General features: G+C 39.2%; 1 protein-coding gene across 1 annotated transcript in view; it reads right to left on the reverse strand.

Moving 5' to 3' along the window:
* The window catches only part of Gabrr3 (gamma-aminobutyric acid type A receptor subunit rho3), a 51,932-nt gene extending 34,152 nt beyond the window's left edge, over positions 1–17,780 (reverse strand). Inside the window, exons 1-2 of the mRNA XM_041678652.1 lie at positions 17,656–17,780; positions 5,188–5,300 (exon numbers count right to left, since the gene is read on the reverse strand). Of these exons, the coding sequence (XP_041534586.1) occupies positions 5,188–5,300; positions 17,656–17,780 (238 nt within the window). The remainder of the gene's footprint in view (positions 1–5,187; positions 5,301–17,655) is intronic.
* Between the last annotated feature and the right edge of the window lie 300 nt (positions 17,781–18,080).

Raw genomic sequence — 18,080 nt, forward strand, 5'->3', positions numbered from 1 at the left:
AATCATACCCCAAGGACATGTGTTCAACTATGTTGATAGCAGCATTGTTTGCCATAGCCAGAGTCTGAAAACAACCTTAATGCCCCTCGACCAAGGAATGGATAAGGAAAATGTGGTACATTTACACAATGGAATACTACACAGTAGAAAAAAATAATGACATCTTAAATTTTGCAGGCAAATGGATGGATCTAGAAAACATCATATTGAATGAAGTAACTCAGACCCAGAAAGACAAATATCATATTACTCACTCATAAGTGGTTTTTATACACAAAGCAAAGAAAACTAGCCTACAATTCATAATCCCAGAGAATCTAGACAGCGAGACATGCATGGATCTAATATACATGAGAAATAGAAAAGGACAAGATCTCTTGAGTAAATTGGGAGCATGGGGAACATGGGACAGGGTTGAAACAGAGGAGAGAGAAAGGCAGGGGAGCAGAGAAAAATGTATAGCTCAATAAAATCAATAAAAAATAAAAAAAAGAATTTAGACTTTTCTAAACAATGAAACATGTCTGCTTCTGGCATCACCAATCACTTCAAGAGGATGATGATCATCAAGAGTCTCCTTATGGAGTTTGCTAGTAATTTGGGAAAGAAACTGCTCTTTCCTGGATTGCTTGATGGTATGCTGTATAAACTGGACATGCAGGACCTATAGAAATTTACTGCTGAAGTTGCCTAAAGAAGGTGAGATGGTCCTTCAGGTTTCCTGCTTCATGAGAGAATCTGACAGACATTCTGCAAGAGACAGAAGAAAGAACTGCCAATATAGGAGAAACAGTCTTTCAAATTCCTGCTTCATGGAAAAGTCTGCTGGATACTATGGACCTGTAGGCTGAAGATGGATGCCCCAACATTACAGAAGAACTTTGGGTGACTGTCCAGGCAGCAAGATGTCCCTGTCAATTCTAGAACTTTGGAAGCTGCTTACAATGCACTTCCTATTTATTTAGGTAATATTATATTCTTCTGGGGTCTTTGGGGGAGTTAAAGACAGGTAATTATAAATTTCCTTAGGTATGATAAAAATAAATTTGATATGAAAGTTTAGACTCATAAAGAAATATCATAACTGTAATTCTTATTTGATACCTGCTTTGTATATGTCATTTTACTATGTTAAAGTTAAAACCTTCCTTTTTATTTAGACAGAAAAGGGAAGATGATGTGGAATTCTTCTCTGTATGCTGTGAATATCTTTTATTACCATTGGTTAATAAAGAAGGTGCTTCGGCATATAGCAGGGCAGAATATTGCCTAGCTGAAAGAGATATATAGAGAAAGTAGGAAGAGTCAGACAGATGCTATGTAGCTGTAGAAGGAGACAGACGCCATACCCTTACCAATAAGGCACAGCCTCGTGCCCATGCACAGATTGATTGAAATGGGTTAATAAAAGATATAAGAATTAGTTAATAAGAAGCCTGAGTTAATAGGCCAAGCAGTGTTATAATTAATATAGTTTCCGTGTGAGTATTCAAATCTGGGAACAAAAGAGCAGTCTTTGCTTACATTTTAGAAAGCATATCCCTTAGAATGCTTATCATGTATTTCCTAACAATCAGGCAAAGAGGGACTGCTAGGTTGGTGTTATGCTTTTCTGGAGGTGAGAAGGATGCACAAGGTGGAGGATGAAAGTGTAAACATTTTACCTTGAAAGGAGGGTGCAGGCTTTGCATTCTGCAGACTCCACAGGCACTCACCTGGGCATCCTGTTACCATGCAGAGTTACAATGCAGGCTTTGGGCCTGAGCTTCAGAATTCAGATGGACTCATTGGTGTTTCTGCTAATTCTTGAAACACATTGAACATTAAGGTGTCTGTGGATTGTTTGCTGTGAGGTCCACTAATAAGTATAGCCATCTCTCTCTCTTTATTGCTAATGTCCCTATGAAGGACCCTATTAAACAACAACAACAACAACAACAACAACAACAACAACAACAACACCTCTTCCGCTATCCCAGAGAACAACTTAATTGAGGAACCAACTTCAGGAATTATGGCTTGAAGTCATTGCTAGAGCAGGAAGACAACTGAAGCGGGTGAAGGGGATACAAATAGGAAAGGGAGACATCAGTGCGCCCTTCCCTAAAGATTCCACCTGAAAAGCACCTACAGTTGATGCACTTTCAGCGAAGCTATCAAAATTAACACACAAAACCCAGTAGTAGCCCTCTGTATACAGATGACAAACATATTGTGAAAGAAATCAGTAAAAACAGTACCATTCACAATAGCCTCAAAACAAATAGACAAACAAACAAATAAAATAAGTAAATAACAGATAAATCAGGTAACCAATATTGAAAAGATTCATGAAAAGATTCATGATTCATTCTTTTTCCATGGATGAGGCCAGTTTCTAACAATTCATGTGCGACTGGCGCCTCCTAGTGGCTTCAAAGAATACAACGCCGAGCTTCTTTTCCTGATTTTTTTGAAATCACAGAATGGAGGAAAACTCCTACAGCTCACCGGTGCCATAGTTGTAAACTACATTATCCAAACTTTGGGAAATTCTTTTCTGGATGAGCACAAGTTTATTTAAAAATTCTAGTTAAGAGTTGTGGAATCTTTTGAAAGATTTTCAGAGAAATAGTGATGTAGAGAAAGAAGGGGGAGCTTCAGAAGGACAGTGAAATAAATACCTTTTGCTTTTAAATTAGCATTTTTACTTATTCTTTGATAATTTTACACACACACACACACACACACACACACACACACACACACACACACCCCGTATTGTGATTTTATCCACACCAATGCCATATTCCCTCATTGGATCCCAATGTTAATCCTGACCACTCCCCAAGTCCTCTTTCTTATTTTTCTCTTTGAAATATCAAATCCAATTAGTGGTGCTAGCGTGAGCATGGGCAGATTTTCAGTAGTCACGTCCTCCAGGAAGAATGATGCTGTCTCCTGAGGGAGACATCAATTGTCAATAGCTCTTCAGCTCAACACAAAGCCACAAGAGCCCCTCTCCCACTCATTCTGGAATAATTGACTGGTTTGATCCTGTGCTGCACTTGTACAGGTATGTTCTCTGATCAGATAATGGGGCTTAATCCATGGGAGGAAACCTGATAATAGTCACTGGGGATGTCATTAGACGGTTGGAGGGAAGGCGTTGTCAAACTGTCTTCTAGTCATGCACTTTTATACCTACAGACCAGTGTGTGTACTGCTCCCAGCCTCTGTCACAGAAGCTTCTTTCGGCAGTGGGTAGCAGTCAGTTCAATGCTTCATAACTTCTCAGAGTGCTGAGAATGTGCAACTGTTGAGTGCTCAGCACTAAATAAGAATATCTTTAAACCTGATCAATTTCCAGGCTTCTATGACTGTAAATTGCAATCCAATAACTGTGGTAAATACTCTGGAAATCAAAAGTAACAAACTCACCAAGACTTAAGTCTGATGATGTTATGTTAACCCAGTGGCTCTCAGTTTGTGATTCTCAGAGTCACAGCATCAGCATCATTGACAATGCAGTGTCAGCAGCATCTGCAAGCTATGCATCTCTCAATCTTCCTCACTTAGATCTAGTGGGTCAGGAATCCTGGAGATAGGGTCCAGGGCCCTGACTGATAAGAGCCTTCCCCACTCTTCTCATGATCAGGATAGTCTGTGTCACAAACGAAATAGAGTTTAAATCAGGTCTTTAGAATAGCAACCCAGTGGTTTCTGGGAAATTACCAAAGAAAACCAGTGGTTGGGAGATTGCCTATCAGATAAAGTGTAAGGGTAATAACCAAAGTTTGGATCTCCAGCACTCATATAAATGCTGATGAGCATGGCAGACTGTCTACAGTTTCAGCACAGGATCCCCCAAGGGAGCTGCCTAGCCAAACTAGCTATACCAAGGAGCTCTGCATTCAACTGAGAGGTGTTGCCTCAATGAATAATGAGTATTGTTCAAGGAAGAGTCCTCAAATAGCTCTGGACTTCTGAATGCATATGTAATCATGTGAATCCACATTGGCACATGTGATCTCACATCTGTGTGGACACACACATACACAGAACATACTGACACATTAAAAAAAGAGAAAAATCACACCAAGCCATAACAAACCAAAAACAGCCCTTCAGATAACAGTGGCTTGACAATTTATTTTTTTCCATTAACACTTCAACTTTCCATGGCATCTACAGGCCTGCCTGCTTCTCTTGGCTGTGAGCATATGCAACAATTATCACATTTCTTCCAATTCTCACTGGTTGTTCATCCAAGCTTTGGGGCTGCTTTATTGTCAGAGGGTCTTGTTTTTTCTTCATCTAGCCTTCCCTTGTTTGCATATTCCAGCATTTTGAAAAGTTGTCAGTTTGAGAATTGTAGAGGTGAGATTTTGTTTCCATAAAACATACAAACAAACAAAAACCAACCAGGCAAACTCAAAGAAATTTAGTTTATCTGAAAGATGTCAAGCTCCCTGTACATCTCTGGAAAACATGGTCTCTCAGTGATGAAACTTTGTAGAAGAGCGGCAAGGGAAGAACACTAGGCTCTACAAAGCTCCTTTCTGGGGTCCTGCTCCACCATCTCCAGCTTGCTTCAGTCACTTACTACAGGGATGCGTTCTAACCTCTCTACCTTGGGTTTTTACACTGGGATATGAAGGTTCATGATGGTGCCACGACTGTGAAGGTAAATGGTACAGAACATAAAAGGCCACAGTGCCAGAGATTAAAAAAGTTTTAATTGCTAAAAACATTAAAAAGGAGGAAAATAAACTCAGCAGAGCAAGCGGTGGCATTGGATATTGCTATTGTTCTACCATTAAAGCCAGACATTATAGCTTGTAGGAATAATCGGTGAGATTCTACAAATTAGTGTCCTGCCATCCCATTCAGCTTAGAGTAGGAAGAGCAAGTTGCCATGTTGCAAATCTATGTGTCTTCTGAATATTGAGCACATTCTATTGGCAAGGATGTCAAAAATAGAAAAAAAAGGAGTTTGAATGTCAGTATAAAATGTATATGTTGCCACTTTTTCCCAGTCAAGGGAAGATAATCATACAGGTATTTGAAAGTATTTACTTATTTATTTACTTACTTACTTTAGCAGATGGCATTGATTAATGCTTCAGTACCAATCATGTCATTGTTTTAAATCCCATCTTGAGAGTGTGGTAGACTTTGGCCTGGGTTTTTGATGTAAACACTCACCTCCAAATCCAGGCCTTGTAGAGAAATCATGGTCCTCAATGTGTAACAACTGCTCATGTTTTAAGGGCCAGACTTTCGTACTGTCCTCTTTCCTCATTCTGGTTTCCCTTATGCTGTTCCTCCGAGAAAAAGATACATACATATCTTAGTTAGGGTTACTTTCACTGTGATGACACGCCATGGCCACAGCAACTTGTGGAGGAAAAGGTCCAGTTGGTGTATGCTTCTGTAAAACTCTAGGATAACTGTAAAGCCATTTCTGAATATTCTGAAGCCATTCTGAACCCTCTCAGCCTCCATGCCTTAGTGCTACCCCTCCCCTGGGAACCAAGGGCCTAACAGCTACGCATGCACATACTGAAATGTTGGGAACTTTACATCTCCCTGAGTCCTTGTGAGTGTTCTCCAAATAGAGCTCCATTCCTGAAATTGAGACAAGATAACCCACAGATGTCCACAGATGTTTTGACTCAGTCCCTGGGAAAGGGGCAAAGTAACCCTAAAATGTTCCCTCTTACCTCATCTGATCTGGCAACCACTCTCCATCCAATAATTGGTAATAGCCCTTTGAATAAGGCAATCATAATAGTTAAAGAACAACCCCCAGAATCCTCCCTTGTTTTTGTGGATTTTACTTTAAAAGTAGCCTGTACCAGCCATTCAGGGTCTTTCTGGCTTCTCGAATGCTGAAAGACCCTGTTATGACAGAATTAATAAAATCCTCATGTTTTTACATCAACTGTGGTGTGAGAGATGGTCTCTTGGGGTGCATCCTTCTGGTAGTTGGACTTCAGGGTCCAACACTTCCACATCCATAGTCCATCATTGAAGAAAGTCAGGACAGAAACTCAAACAGGACAGGAACCTGGAGGCAGGAACTGATGTAGAGGCCATGGAGGGGAGCTGCTTACTGACTTGCTCCCCATGGCTTGCTCAGCCTGCTTGCTTTCTTTCTTTGTTTCTCTCTTTCTTTATTATTTACAAACATTTTATAAGTTCCACATCATGAATTCTGATCCCATTCATCTTTCTTTCCTTTTATATCTGTCCTCTTCCCTTACAACCTCCTCTCCAAGATAAAATAAAATTTAAAAGAAAAGCAAAACCAAACCAAACCAAACCAAAATCAATCTACCAACCAACCAACCAACCAACCAGCCAACCAAACAAACAAAGTCTTGATGTGGAAACTGTAGCATGACACAGGGAGTCACAAAGTCTGCAAATCTTTACTTGTTATGTGTTCATGGCAATGAGTCATTGATCTGGTTAGAGGCATCTGGCTTACATCTGCTACACCACTGATACTGGGCCCTCCCTGGGACTCTTCTTGAATATTCTGCTGCTTCCTTGTGTCATGAAGATCCTGCATCTTTGGATCTGCAAGTCTAGTCCATTCACATGCTACAGGGTTTCATAGATGAGGTCAATGTTGGGTAGAGTGAGCCCTGCTACTTGAGAGAGGGGACTTTGTACTTCACCTGGGAAAAGCAGTAGATCTGACCCCAGTGGTGTGGGTGTGAGCGAGCTGGCTCCAAGGGGTGAGAGCAGTTGGTCTGCCGGGGGCACTGGGTGAGCTAGTCAGGGAAGTGCTGAAGAGCTTTCCCTGGTAGTGATGAAGCAAAGTTGGCAGACTGAACAACCCAGCTACCATCCAGGCCCAGAACTAGGGCTATGAGTTGGCCTAGCCTGCTTTCTTATTGAACGCAGGATATGGAACCACCCACAATGGGCTGGACTCCCCTCATCAATCACTAATTAACAAATGCCCTACAGCTGGACCCTGTAGAGACATTTTTCTCAATTGAGGTTTCCTCCTTTCAGATAGCTTTAGTTTATGTTAAATTGACACAAAACTAGTTAGTACAAAATATTTTTAAGATACATTTATTTATTCATTCTTATTATTCATCTTGCTTAACGTAGAATGCCCTGAAATAAACACATAGAATTTCATCTTGTTAGTTCAGATTAAGCCAAATATCTGCCAACATTTGTATTTTTGCCATATAAGGGTAGAGGGAGCAGGTAGGTAAAACAAGCTTTAGAGTACTTGAAATAGAAAACCAAAAGGATTTAATACCTAGACAGACACCATTTCTCACAGTACTTATGCGAGATGAGAAACAGTAGGTGAGTAAAGGTGATCAAAGGTCAGATTCACAGACACCCAGCTAAGGCAAGCTTTGAGGAAACGGCGCCTGGGGGCGAGCATTTCAACAAGAACCCTTGAAGAAACTACCTGGGAATGAGCATTTCAACAAGCACCCAAGAGACTGACATTGATTGGACAATCTCTGCCTTAAAGCAGTAGGAGGTGAAAACATTACAAAACTGTAAACTGATGAAAACAGAGTTTTCAATGCCAGAACAAACAGAGACTGTGGGACAGACAGAGATTGCAGGTAGAAGGCCTACTGGAGTTTGTAGCTAGAAGGCCTACTGGAGTTTGTAGGGCTCAAAGGTTGTTGGACCTGGGAAAACCCGACAATGGAATAGGCAACTATTTCTACCTCTTCTTCTCTAGGTCGAAGTGCACATGGCAAGCTCCTTTCTGTGATGTGCTATGTGGAAACAAAGTCCTGTCTCTCTGGGCATCTGTGAGTGTGAGCAAGGGAATGGGACAAAGGGAATACTTTACTGCCGAACCACCATTTCCTAGGAACATGAATGCAAATTTTAACAAAACAGTTTTTAGAAGCAATTTATTTAATGTTTTTTCTTGCCACACTTTTCATTGATTGATTTATTGATTGATTGTGTGTGTACACATAAGCATATGCTTCCTTGTGGTTCCCATAACACTGTTGTGTAGGACAGAAGACAACTTGTGGAATTCTCTTGTCTTCTTCCATCCTGTAGGTCTTAGAGATAAAACCAAGGTGCTCACTCTGGGGAGTATTCACTGAATAATCTCTCTTGTATTGGAAGCATTTTCTTGGCTCAAGAAAATGACTCTGACTAGGAGAATTTCACATCCTGAAGCAGCTGATGGAAGAGGGTTTGTGAGATGGTCCAGTGTGATCTCTCATTAGGGTGGATCCTGTACGAATCCTCAGGGATTTAGAGATGTATTCTTTTTTCTAATAATATGAATAGATAAGTTTGGGAAAGGAATCTCTTTTGGATAGAAGGCAATGGATTTGAATTTAAATATATTAAATCTTTATATCCTGTGAATAATTGAACACAGAACTATTTCTCCCAAGAATCTAGAATAAACTAGGGAAAACCTTCTAAGGAGCTAGAATAAATTATTTATTAAAAATAATGATAAAGGACTGGGGAGATAATCAGTCATAAGGTAATTCCTGAGTAGGCATGGGAACCTGAATTTGATTTCTCTAACTACCACCACCAAGTGATTACATGTGTTTGTAATCCCAAAGACATAGACAGGAGGATCCCCAGAGTTTGCTCATCAACCAGTAGCCTAAATGGTGAGCCCAAGTCAATTAGATACCCTGTCTCAAGGCAGAAGGTAGACAACTCCCAAGGAAGTGCATCTAAGTTTGACTTCTGACCTCCACACACATGCATATACACAAGCACTCACATAAACACCACCCCACACATGTATGCACTAATAGCAAGAGGTAGCTTCCAAGTAACGCCCACTACGTTCAAGACATCAGCCCAGATGTTTGGTACGCATCCAGCTCTTCTGGTTTCCTGGGTCTCTTCCCAGAGTTTCGGATTCAGTAGGTTTGGGGTATAAAATTGCATTTGTAATGTTTTTTCAGGATAACTTGTTCCTGTAGAAAATAGCACGTAGTTAATAAAAGCTCGCTAGTTGTTTTTGTAAATCAAAAGTGTAGATATAACATGTAATGGGAAATTTGTAAAAATACTCCTCTGGTAATGATATTTTGGATACAACAAATAAATGACATGTGACTAATGTGTCTTTTCAGAATCATTCCTCTGCAGGAGACTGAAATACAGATGCATTTTAATTAAGAACCCTGAGTGTGCTGAGCTCAGGCCTGCTGTGAAATGCTCTCTTGACAGCAGAGGGGTCCAGGCACCAGCGCTTATCTGACCTGCACTGAGTGTTCCATGTTTATTTCATCTGGATTTCTTTTTACCAGATGTATATGTGGTAATATACATACCAGGAGAATATGTGGGCTGTACCCTCAACACAATTTTACAAATTCTTGCACTGTACCATACATGTTTAAATAAATACTTAAAGGAGTTGGAGAGATGGCTCAGTGGGCAAGAGTGTTTTCTGCCATGCAAAGGGCAGGAGTTTGGGTCCCAGTCCCCATATTGGGTGACTCAGAGCAGCCTGTGAACTCAGCTTCAAGGGGCTCTGACACCTCTAGCTCCATTGGTACCTACATTTACAAACTTCCCTCCAAGAGACAGACACAGAACCCCTCACCACATAAACATACTCAGACACCCCCATACAGACACACACAGACATTGCCACAGACATACACAAACATCCCCCACACAGACACACATAGACACTTTTTCAAGACACACACAGACACCCCCCACAGACACACAAGACACCCCCATACAGACACACAGAGACACACACAGACACCCCCACATACACACACAGTCACCCCCACACAGACACACATAGACACCACCACACAGACGCACAGACACCCCATACACAGACACACATAGACACCACCACACAGACACACAGACACCCCATACACAGACACACATAGACACTTCCCCACAGACACACACAGATACCCCATACACAGACACACACAGTCAAACCCCAACAGACATACACAGATACACCCCCTTGCAGACACACACAGAACCCCCCACACAATTAAAAATTATAAAATAATTCCCCAAACAAATATAAATTGCTTCTATAATTCTTTCATTATACATTTAAAAATACCTAGATATTCGATTATTTAGAAGGATATTCTTTCTTTAAAAGTACCCAGTAACTTGAATACCTACATTAAGTATTTAAAAATAAATGAATAAATTCTTCTTTAAATTATCAGAAAATTTATATTATTTTCTAAGAACTTGTATTTCCATTTCTTGCTTCATAGATTTTTCTTACCCATCATACAAATATTTTTGGGAAGAAAATCTGTATATACATTGATAATAACTTTTAAATTTAATATTTCCTTTACAAAGAGAAAAAAATAATTTATATAAATGTTGACTCCTACTAAATTTAAGAATAAAACTTTAGAGAAAATAAATTTGTTAATGAAATGGTGACATATTTTCTTCAGTTATTTTATGTGTTAGATAGATTTAGTCATTGTGAGAATGAAACTAGCTTTTGCATATATTCCCTTTTTATTAGTTTTATAGAAACGAGCTCTGAATTTTGTTCAAATGTGTGTGAGTACATTGAATATCAAAAAAACTTTTCACATTGTTTGAAAAATGCACCTGAATTATCTGAATGTGACTTTTAAATCATTTTCGGTGATTTATCACCTAACAAATTAACTAGGTTCTTCCTTTAATTTTGTTAAAAGAAGATGAGAAACAAGCCAGTGTGAAAATGATATGTTACTTGATATAGAATCATTCACTATCTCAACCTCAATATTTATAATTGTCTCTTTGTTCTCAGGAAGCTTTATACGAGAGGGACTCACACAACACGGTTAGGAAAGAGAGAGATGCCTGGATTTTGTCACATGAGGCAGAGCAATCGTTAAAGGGAGGTGATGAAGGAGATGGGGTGAGTGTTCAGGTTAGTCTACTTTAATAAAGCGGTCATAAAGAATGGAATCCAGAAATTGTTTAGAAATTGCACTTGACGACATGCCTTTCAGATAGCTTGCACGTACCCTTGTAGATACATGATGCCTCATGAATACAGGTGTTTGCTTTGAAAACCTCTGACTTGGTGTTATATATGTTTATAATTATACACAGTTGTATATTGTTTATAATGTATGGGATAGTCATTATAAACTGTGTTTTATATTATAAGAGAATACCAGCATTGTTATCTTTTATTGCTTTTGACCACAAAGTACTACAGACACTAAAAAATTATTGCTATAATTTTTTTTCTCGGTAATATCCAGAACCTTTCCTTTTGATTGAGGACACTTCTTTTCTGGATCAACAAGGAGCCATGTTTCTGTGGGGCTTCTAAGATCTCAATCTGTGACTAGGCAAGGAGTAGCCCGAGGGAGGGGAGTTTAAAATTTGGGTGATTTCAGGTCTTCTAAAATCTTTGAGGCCATATTAGAACTAAGAATTAAAACATTTTAGCATTGCCTGGGGAGGATCAAACATCTTTCTGGCACACTTGAAATTTTATAAGTGGATGTAAACAAAACTCTCTTATGATGTCTATGAAATGTGGAAATTACTCAAAGAAAGTATAAAATTATTTCTATGCTCTAGCCTTTGACATGGCAACATAAAGAAGGTATTCCCTTATAAAGATTAAAAGTGCTTTTTATTTTTATTCATCAGCTAATTGTGTAAATATTATGGCTTCTGGTTTTATATTTTGTAGGATTCCTGAGTATATGAGCAAGTGAGTCTCTGAGTCTTGGCTGTTTACTGTGCCGTTTCTTGGGCTCTTTTCCTTCTGTTTGTTTTATCTTACTCTGACTTGTTTATCTTTTCTATTTCAGTATTATTAATTTTAGATGCTTCTTTGTTTGCTAACAAGACAGAAAAAGGGTGTATCTGGATGATAAGGGAGGTGGGGAGGAACTGGGAAAAGTGGAAGGAGAGAAAACTGTAATCAGGGTATATTATATAAAAAACTATCAAAATATGGTATTTAGGGTAGCCTGAATCCATGTTTCCAGGTCATGGTCACATATTTAGCTACTAAAAAGTGTCTCTCATTCTCTCTCTCTCTCTCTTTTTTTAGAAGTGAAGTTGGAACCTCCTACATTCCATCCATTTTCTAGAGTTACTATAAACATCAACTTTTCTCATTCTAGAAGCATGTCCTGTTGTGCAGATGATTTTGTTTACTATTATTATTTTTTACTATTATACTACATATAGTATTATTATATATCAATATATTAGTAATATATAATTAGCATACAATGCTCTTATGTAGTAATTATATATTATATTATCAATAGCTTTTGCCTACAAATTGAATAGGTCTGCAGATGAACATCTCTTTGCATGAGACAGCCAGGGAGTGTGCTCAATCAGAGACGTGGCAGCTACTGTATGTCACCTGGGTCTGTAACAGGTCATGAACTCAGTGCTGAGGGTTCAGACACCCTCACGTAATCAGGAAAACAGACCAATTTTAGAGTTATTCTGTAGTCATTATCTGGAGCTCAGATGGTACAGTAAGTTACAAAATTTTATATGAAACTTGGAGTTCTTATCTTGTTTGAAGAAAGATCAGAAATCTGCTGACTGTGCTACTGTTTTCATGACCTTTCACCTCAGTGTGAGGCTTGGATTGGAATGCTGAAGGAATTCACAAAAACTGAAAAGCTTCTGTAAAGCAAAGGACACAGTCAACAAGACAAATCGGCAGCCTACAGAATGGGAAATGATCTTCAGTAACCACACATCATACTGATCCCCAAAATATTCAAAGATCTCAAGAAATTGGTCATCAAAAGAACAAATAATCCAATAAAAAAATGGAGTACAGACCTAAACAGAGAACTCTCAACAGAGGAATCTAAAATGGCTGGAAGACACTTAAGGAAATGTTCAACATCCTTCGTCATCAGGAAATGCAAATCAGAACAACTCTGAGATTCTGTCTTACACCTATAAGAATGGCCAAGATCAAAAACTCTGATGACAAATTATGCTGGAGAGGTTGTGGGGAAAAGGGAACACTTCTGCATTGCTGGTGGGAATGCAAGCTGGTACAGCCCCTTTGGATATCAGTGTGGTGATTTCTCAGAAAATTAGGAAACAACCTTTCTCAAGACCCAGCAATACCACTTTTGGGTATATATCCAAAGGATGCGCAGTAGCGCCACAAGGACATGTGCTCAACTATGTTCATAGCAGCATTGTTTGTCATAGCCAGAACCTGGAAACAACCTAAATGCCCCTTGACTGAAGAATGGATAAGGAAAATGTGGTACACTTACACAATTGAGTACTACACATCAGAAAAAAAAATGACATCTTAAATTTTGCAGGAAAATGGTTGGAGCTAGAAAACATTATTTTGAGTGAGGTAACCCAGATACAGAAAGACAGTTATCACATGTACTCACTCATAAGTGGTTTTTAAACACAATGCAAAGAAAACCAGCCTACAAATCACAATCCCAGAGAAATTAGACAACAATGAGGACCCTAAGAGAGACTTACATAGCTCCAATCTACATGGGAAGTAGAAAAAGACAAAATCTCCTGAGTAAATTAGGAGCATGGGTACCTTGAGGGTAAGGCAGAGAAGGGAGCAGAGAAAAATGTAGAGCTCAGTAAAAATCAATAAAAAACCCACCCCCCCCAAAAACCAACAAAAATAAACAAACAAAAAAGAATAATCTGTAGATTATTATAGAGTTCTCTACTAGTGTCTGTTCTGAACAGTTAATAAGAGCCAGTGTTCAGTTACCTGGAAATTTATAAGCTTGCTATAAAATAAAATAGTATTAAGATTAGCTTATAAGATGTACAATTAAATATATTAGCATCAAGGTATGCCTAAACAAACAAACAAACAAACAAACAATGATAAAGACAGGTCTATTGTAGGATAGTGTAATAATTACTAAGTTCTGCCTTAGAGCTATAATTGGCCTAAACAGCTCAAGGACAGCATGACCACAGTAGAACCATATGTCTTTCCTAGGCAAAGAAATTCATTTTCACTTGCCAAAAGTTTCTGTATCCATAGTTTCTCCCCACTGTCTTTCTTAGAAACCTGGGGAATCTGTAGTAATAAGGAGAGGCGGGGCTGCGTCCCCAGCACCCCGGCTGCCTGCTCTGCTAGATTATGCCCCGAAATAACAACACACAAACTGTATTCATTTAATCACTGCTTGGCCCATTCTCTTCTAGGCTAATTCTCATATATTAATATAGCCCATTTCTAATCATCTGTGTGTAGCACCCCAAGGTGCGCTTACCGGGGAGATTCTAGCCTAGTCCATCCTGGGTCGGAGCTTCATCCCGGGAGCGGGGCATGGCGTCTCTCTCAGGCGTCTGCTCCAGAGAGGAGCGCTGTGGAGACTGACCTCACTTCCTCTTCCTCCCAGCATTTTGTTCTGTTTACTCCACCCACAGGGCCAAGCAGTTTCTTTATTGGCCAATGACCTTCCTCCATCAGGGGAATATTAGAATAAAAGACTTTTAAAAATGTTTAGCCTAAAAAAAAAAAATGTTTAGCCTAAGGAAATGTTACTTTTGATGGAAAGCAATATTTTTATGATCTGAATGAAAATAAATAGCCTGATTTATATAACAGATCTGACTGAATGAAAGCAGGGCTCAGAATAATTGATACCAACACAAAACAAGGTGCAAAGTGTGCAATTTTCTAACAAAGACTATATCTTCCTTTCACCTCCATTCTGTGAGTGTTCTTGTGTTATAAGGGGCAGATTGTTAATCAGTTGTACCATTACTTGTTGTGGGTAATCAGGTTGGATATCGAGCAAAGAACAGCACAATATTTATTTACAAGAAAAGTGTGGAGAAGCCTAGCCTAAACAGGCTCAACTGTATTTTTGCCAAATGCTTTAACATTTACATGAGTGAATGCTGATAGTAGTGTAGAAACTGGTTCTTGGATTACTGTGTTCACTCAGGGAAAGTGTCTCTGTTTCATCCTAAGTGCCTGTTTTGAACAAGGGTGGTGGTTTACACGATCCTCAGTGCCCTAGAGGATTGCTCACTGCAGAACACATGCAGCAGATATAAATTTTAATGAATCATATTTTGGCTTGTGGCCTGAAGGGCTCTTCAGTTAGTACACAGAGAAGTGGAAAACAAGCATTTGGAACTCAGAGAACAGAAACCCGAGTGTTTCCCCTGGAGGAAACCTGACCTATAGAACCCGTAAGTTGTTTTTCTTTTAAAAGGAAATAAAAAGAGGCATTTAACCTCAGGAAAAAGGTCCCTCCTTACCAGAAAGACTTTGTGTTCCCTGTTGACTTAAACAGTGTAGGAAGCAGTAAATCTAGCTTTTTAAATTTATTGCTCTTGTTTACAGTTTCATACATGCACACCTTGCACACTGACCACTTTTACTTCCCACCTCCCCACCATACAAGCAAATTTCCCTCCCATGCACATGTCTAATTTTTTATAACCCATGAAGGTTAACCAGGCTATCTGGAGCTATCAGTTGGAGGCTGGTGGGTTGAACAAAGACACAGAACTAAAGACAGCGATTCCTTCTCTCCTGGAATCTGCTGATGGCCAATAGCTCAGAGGTAAAGGCAAAGCCTGCTGGGTCACCCCCGCCTTTCTTGATTGATTGTTGACAGGGCTTGCCTTGTGTGTGCCCAGTGCAGCTAACTTCCTCCTATTGATGTGTGAATGATGGCACTAGTTGTGTGATGTTCCCCCCTATAGCTACTCTGACATGGATGCAGACTAGTATGATGAAATAGCTCTTATTATAATTTATCCTTTCCTTCTGTTAGCATCTATGGGCAGCCAAAAAAATATATCACCTTAAATGATGATAATTAATATACTCTCCATTATTACAAAATAAACTACATGAATATTGGAAGCAACCTGAAACAAACAAAACCAAAAATCACAATAGTCTGACATAATATTTTATTCATGCTTAATTTCTTTAGAGAGGATCCAGAAAGAAGCTAAACTTAACTAGACCCTGTGTCATCTCAGGTCTGTGGTCTGAGAACAGACTGGAAGAAAAGTGTAGGAGGTACACTTTAAAAAGCAGGACCAAAGTGACAGTAGTAGATTTTGTTCTCAGGCCCATGACCCCATGAGTTCTGGGAAGTTGGCTGGGTCCAGTACCAGGCATGCTTTCTCTCCTGTTGAGTGGGCCTTTCAGTTCAATAAGACAGCTGTTGATTGGCACCAACATGTGAGTGACACTTAATGCACCTTTACCTATATCTTGCCATGTTGGTCATTGTCATGGTTCATGGTGGAAAGATCATAAGAGATAAATAAGAGGAAGTCCGCTGTGAGGTCTCCTAGAAATGACTACATCGACAAGACTGGAACAATGGCAGTGTCAGTGGACATGCGAATGTGGAAGGTGGAAGATTTCATGAAGTCCCACTCCTATCAAAGAACTAAAAGTGACTAATGACGGCTGAGAGAAGGAGCCCCTTATTGGTTGTCCAACAAAGACTTGTCAATCCTGAAACCATATAAATGCAGATAACAAAAATTGGACTCAGAATGGTTATATTCGTATATTTGTGTATAAACATATGTACATACACACATACATATGTATACACACATCATATACTCATATGTACATTACACATGTATATACACACATATACATGCATTCACATATACATACACATATGTACATACATACACATACACATGTGTATGTGTGTTTGTGTAACAATAATAATAGAAAAAGAGTCTATCAACTTGAGAGTTTGTTGGGGCATTGGAGGGATTGAAGGGAGGAAAAGGAAGGGGAAAATGATATAATTCTATTTCAACTAAGAACATATTTAAAAAGCACAAAGAAGACCAGGAATTGGGACTGCAGTTTCTGTCTTCTTTAAACCTGAGGATTCTGAAGGTATTGGTTAAATGTTTTGTTCTTTTTCCTGGTCTGGTGGGTGAGTGTTTCATGAATATGCAACGTTATAAGGACAAGCTGCTGAACATCTGTCACTTCACAGATTAGGTGTTTTGAGAAATCTTAAAAGAAAGGAGGACTTTTGCATGGACTTTCTATGGATAAGAGAGTGAATGATTTGTCCAGTTTGTAAGGCTGGGGGATTCCGGGTGCTCTTAGTGAAACCAGGGAAGACCCAGGCAACTTGTGACACCTTGGTTATTGTAATACACAGATTTCTCCTGGTTCTATCCAGGTAGCTCATGTTATTGGTGGGAAAATAGCACTGACAATGAGCCATTCTTCAGGAAGATATTTTAAATAAATGAATACTTTTTCAACAGATAATAAATGGTATTTATGATTCTTTACACTGTCTCTTCAATGTATAAAAAACTATATTTACCTCCAAAAATTAATGTTGAAAAAAGTTATTTCTGTATCATTGTTAATGCATGCCACACTGAAGATATCGGCTCTCTGAAGGATGACCCATATATGAAACATCTAACTATTTTCTCCCCAAGTAAATACAATTAAGCCAACAATGCCAAAGATGGAAGAGCCCATGCTTTTGGATGTTAACCAGAGGTGATTTATTCTGATGGGTCAGTACTATTAAAGACACAGATAATGCAAGAAAAATGGGCTTTCCTTAAAGATACATTTCTAGATCAGCAGAAAGTCTGAGGCAGCTGTTAGGAGAAAGAGGGAAATTCTCGATGACTATTTCTGTATCTTACCATGTTTGTCTCGCTGAAGCTAGGCATTGATGATGGTGCCTCTTGATTGCAGAAGTAGCAGAAGCATCTGGAATCCGTGTGATCCAGGGGTAGATGAAGAAGACCAACCAAACAGCCAGCACCATGTCTTCCAGAAGAAAGAAATGCAGATGGATGGCACCAACACAGCTACTATTTCCTGTCCATGTGTCTTTCAAAAAATAATTATCATATCATGAAAATGAACGGAGAAAAAAAGCAGATATTGTCTTCAATGCCGCCCATTGTTTCTGTAGATTAAGTAGATTAGCATCACACACAGTTATGTGTCTGTCTACCTCATCAGCAATGTAAGGAAAATAAGGCAATACCTTTTGTTTGCCCTCTTTCTAGGAGAGCTGCTTAGCACGATGCTTGATTCCCCACTCAGTACTCTCTTAGCTGCT

Source organism: Microtus oregoni, unplaced genomic scaffold, assembly GCF_018167655.1.
Source record: "Microtus oregoni isolate MIOR12 unplaced genomic scaffold, Mior012 000030F_ref0000283, whole genome shotgun sequence".
Taxonomy (NCBI): Eukaryota; Metazoa; Chordata; class Mammalia; order Rodentia; family Cricetidae; genus Microtus; species Microtus oregoni.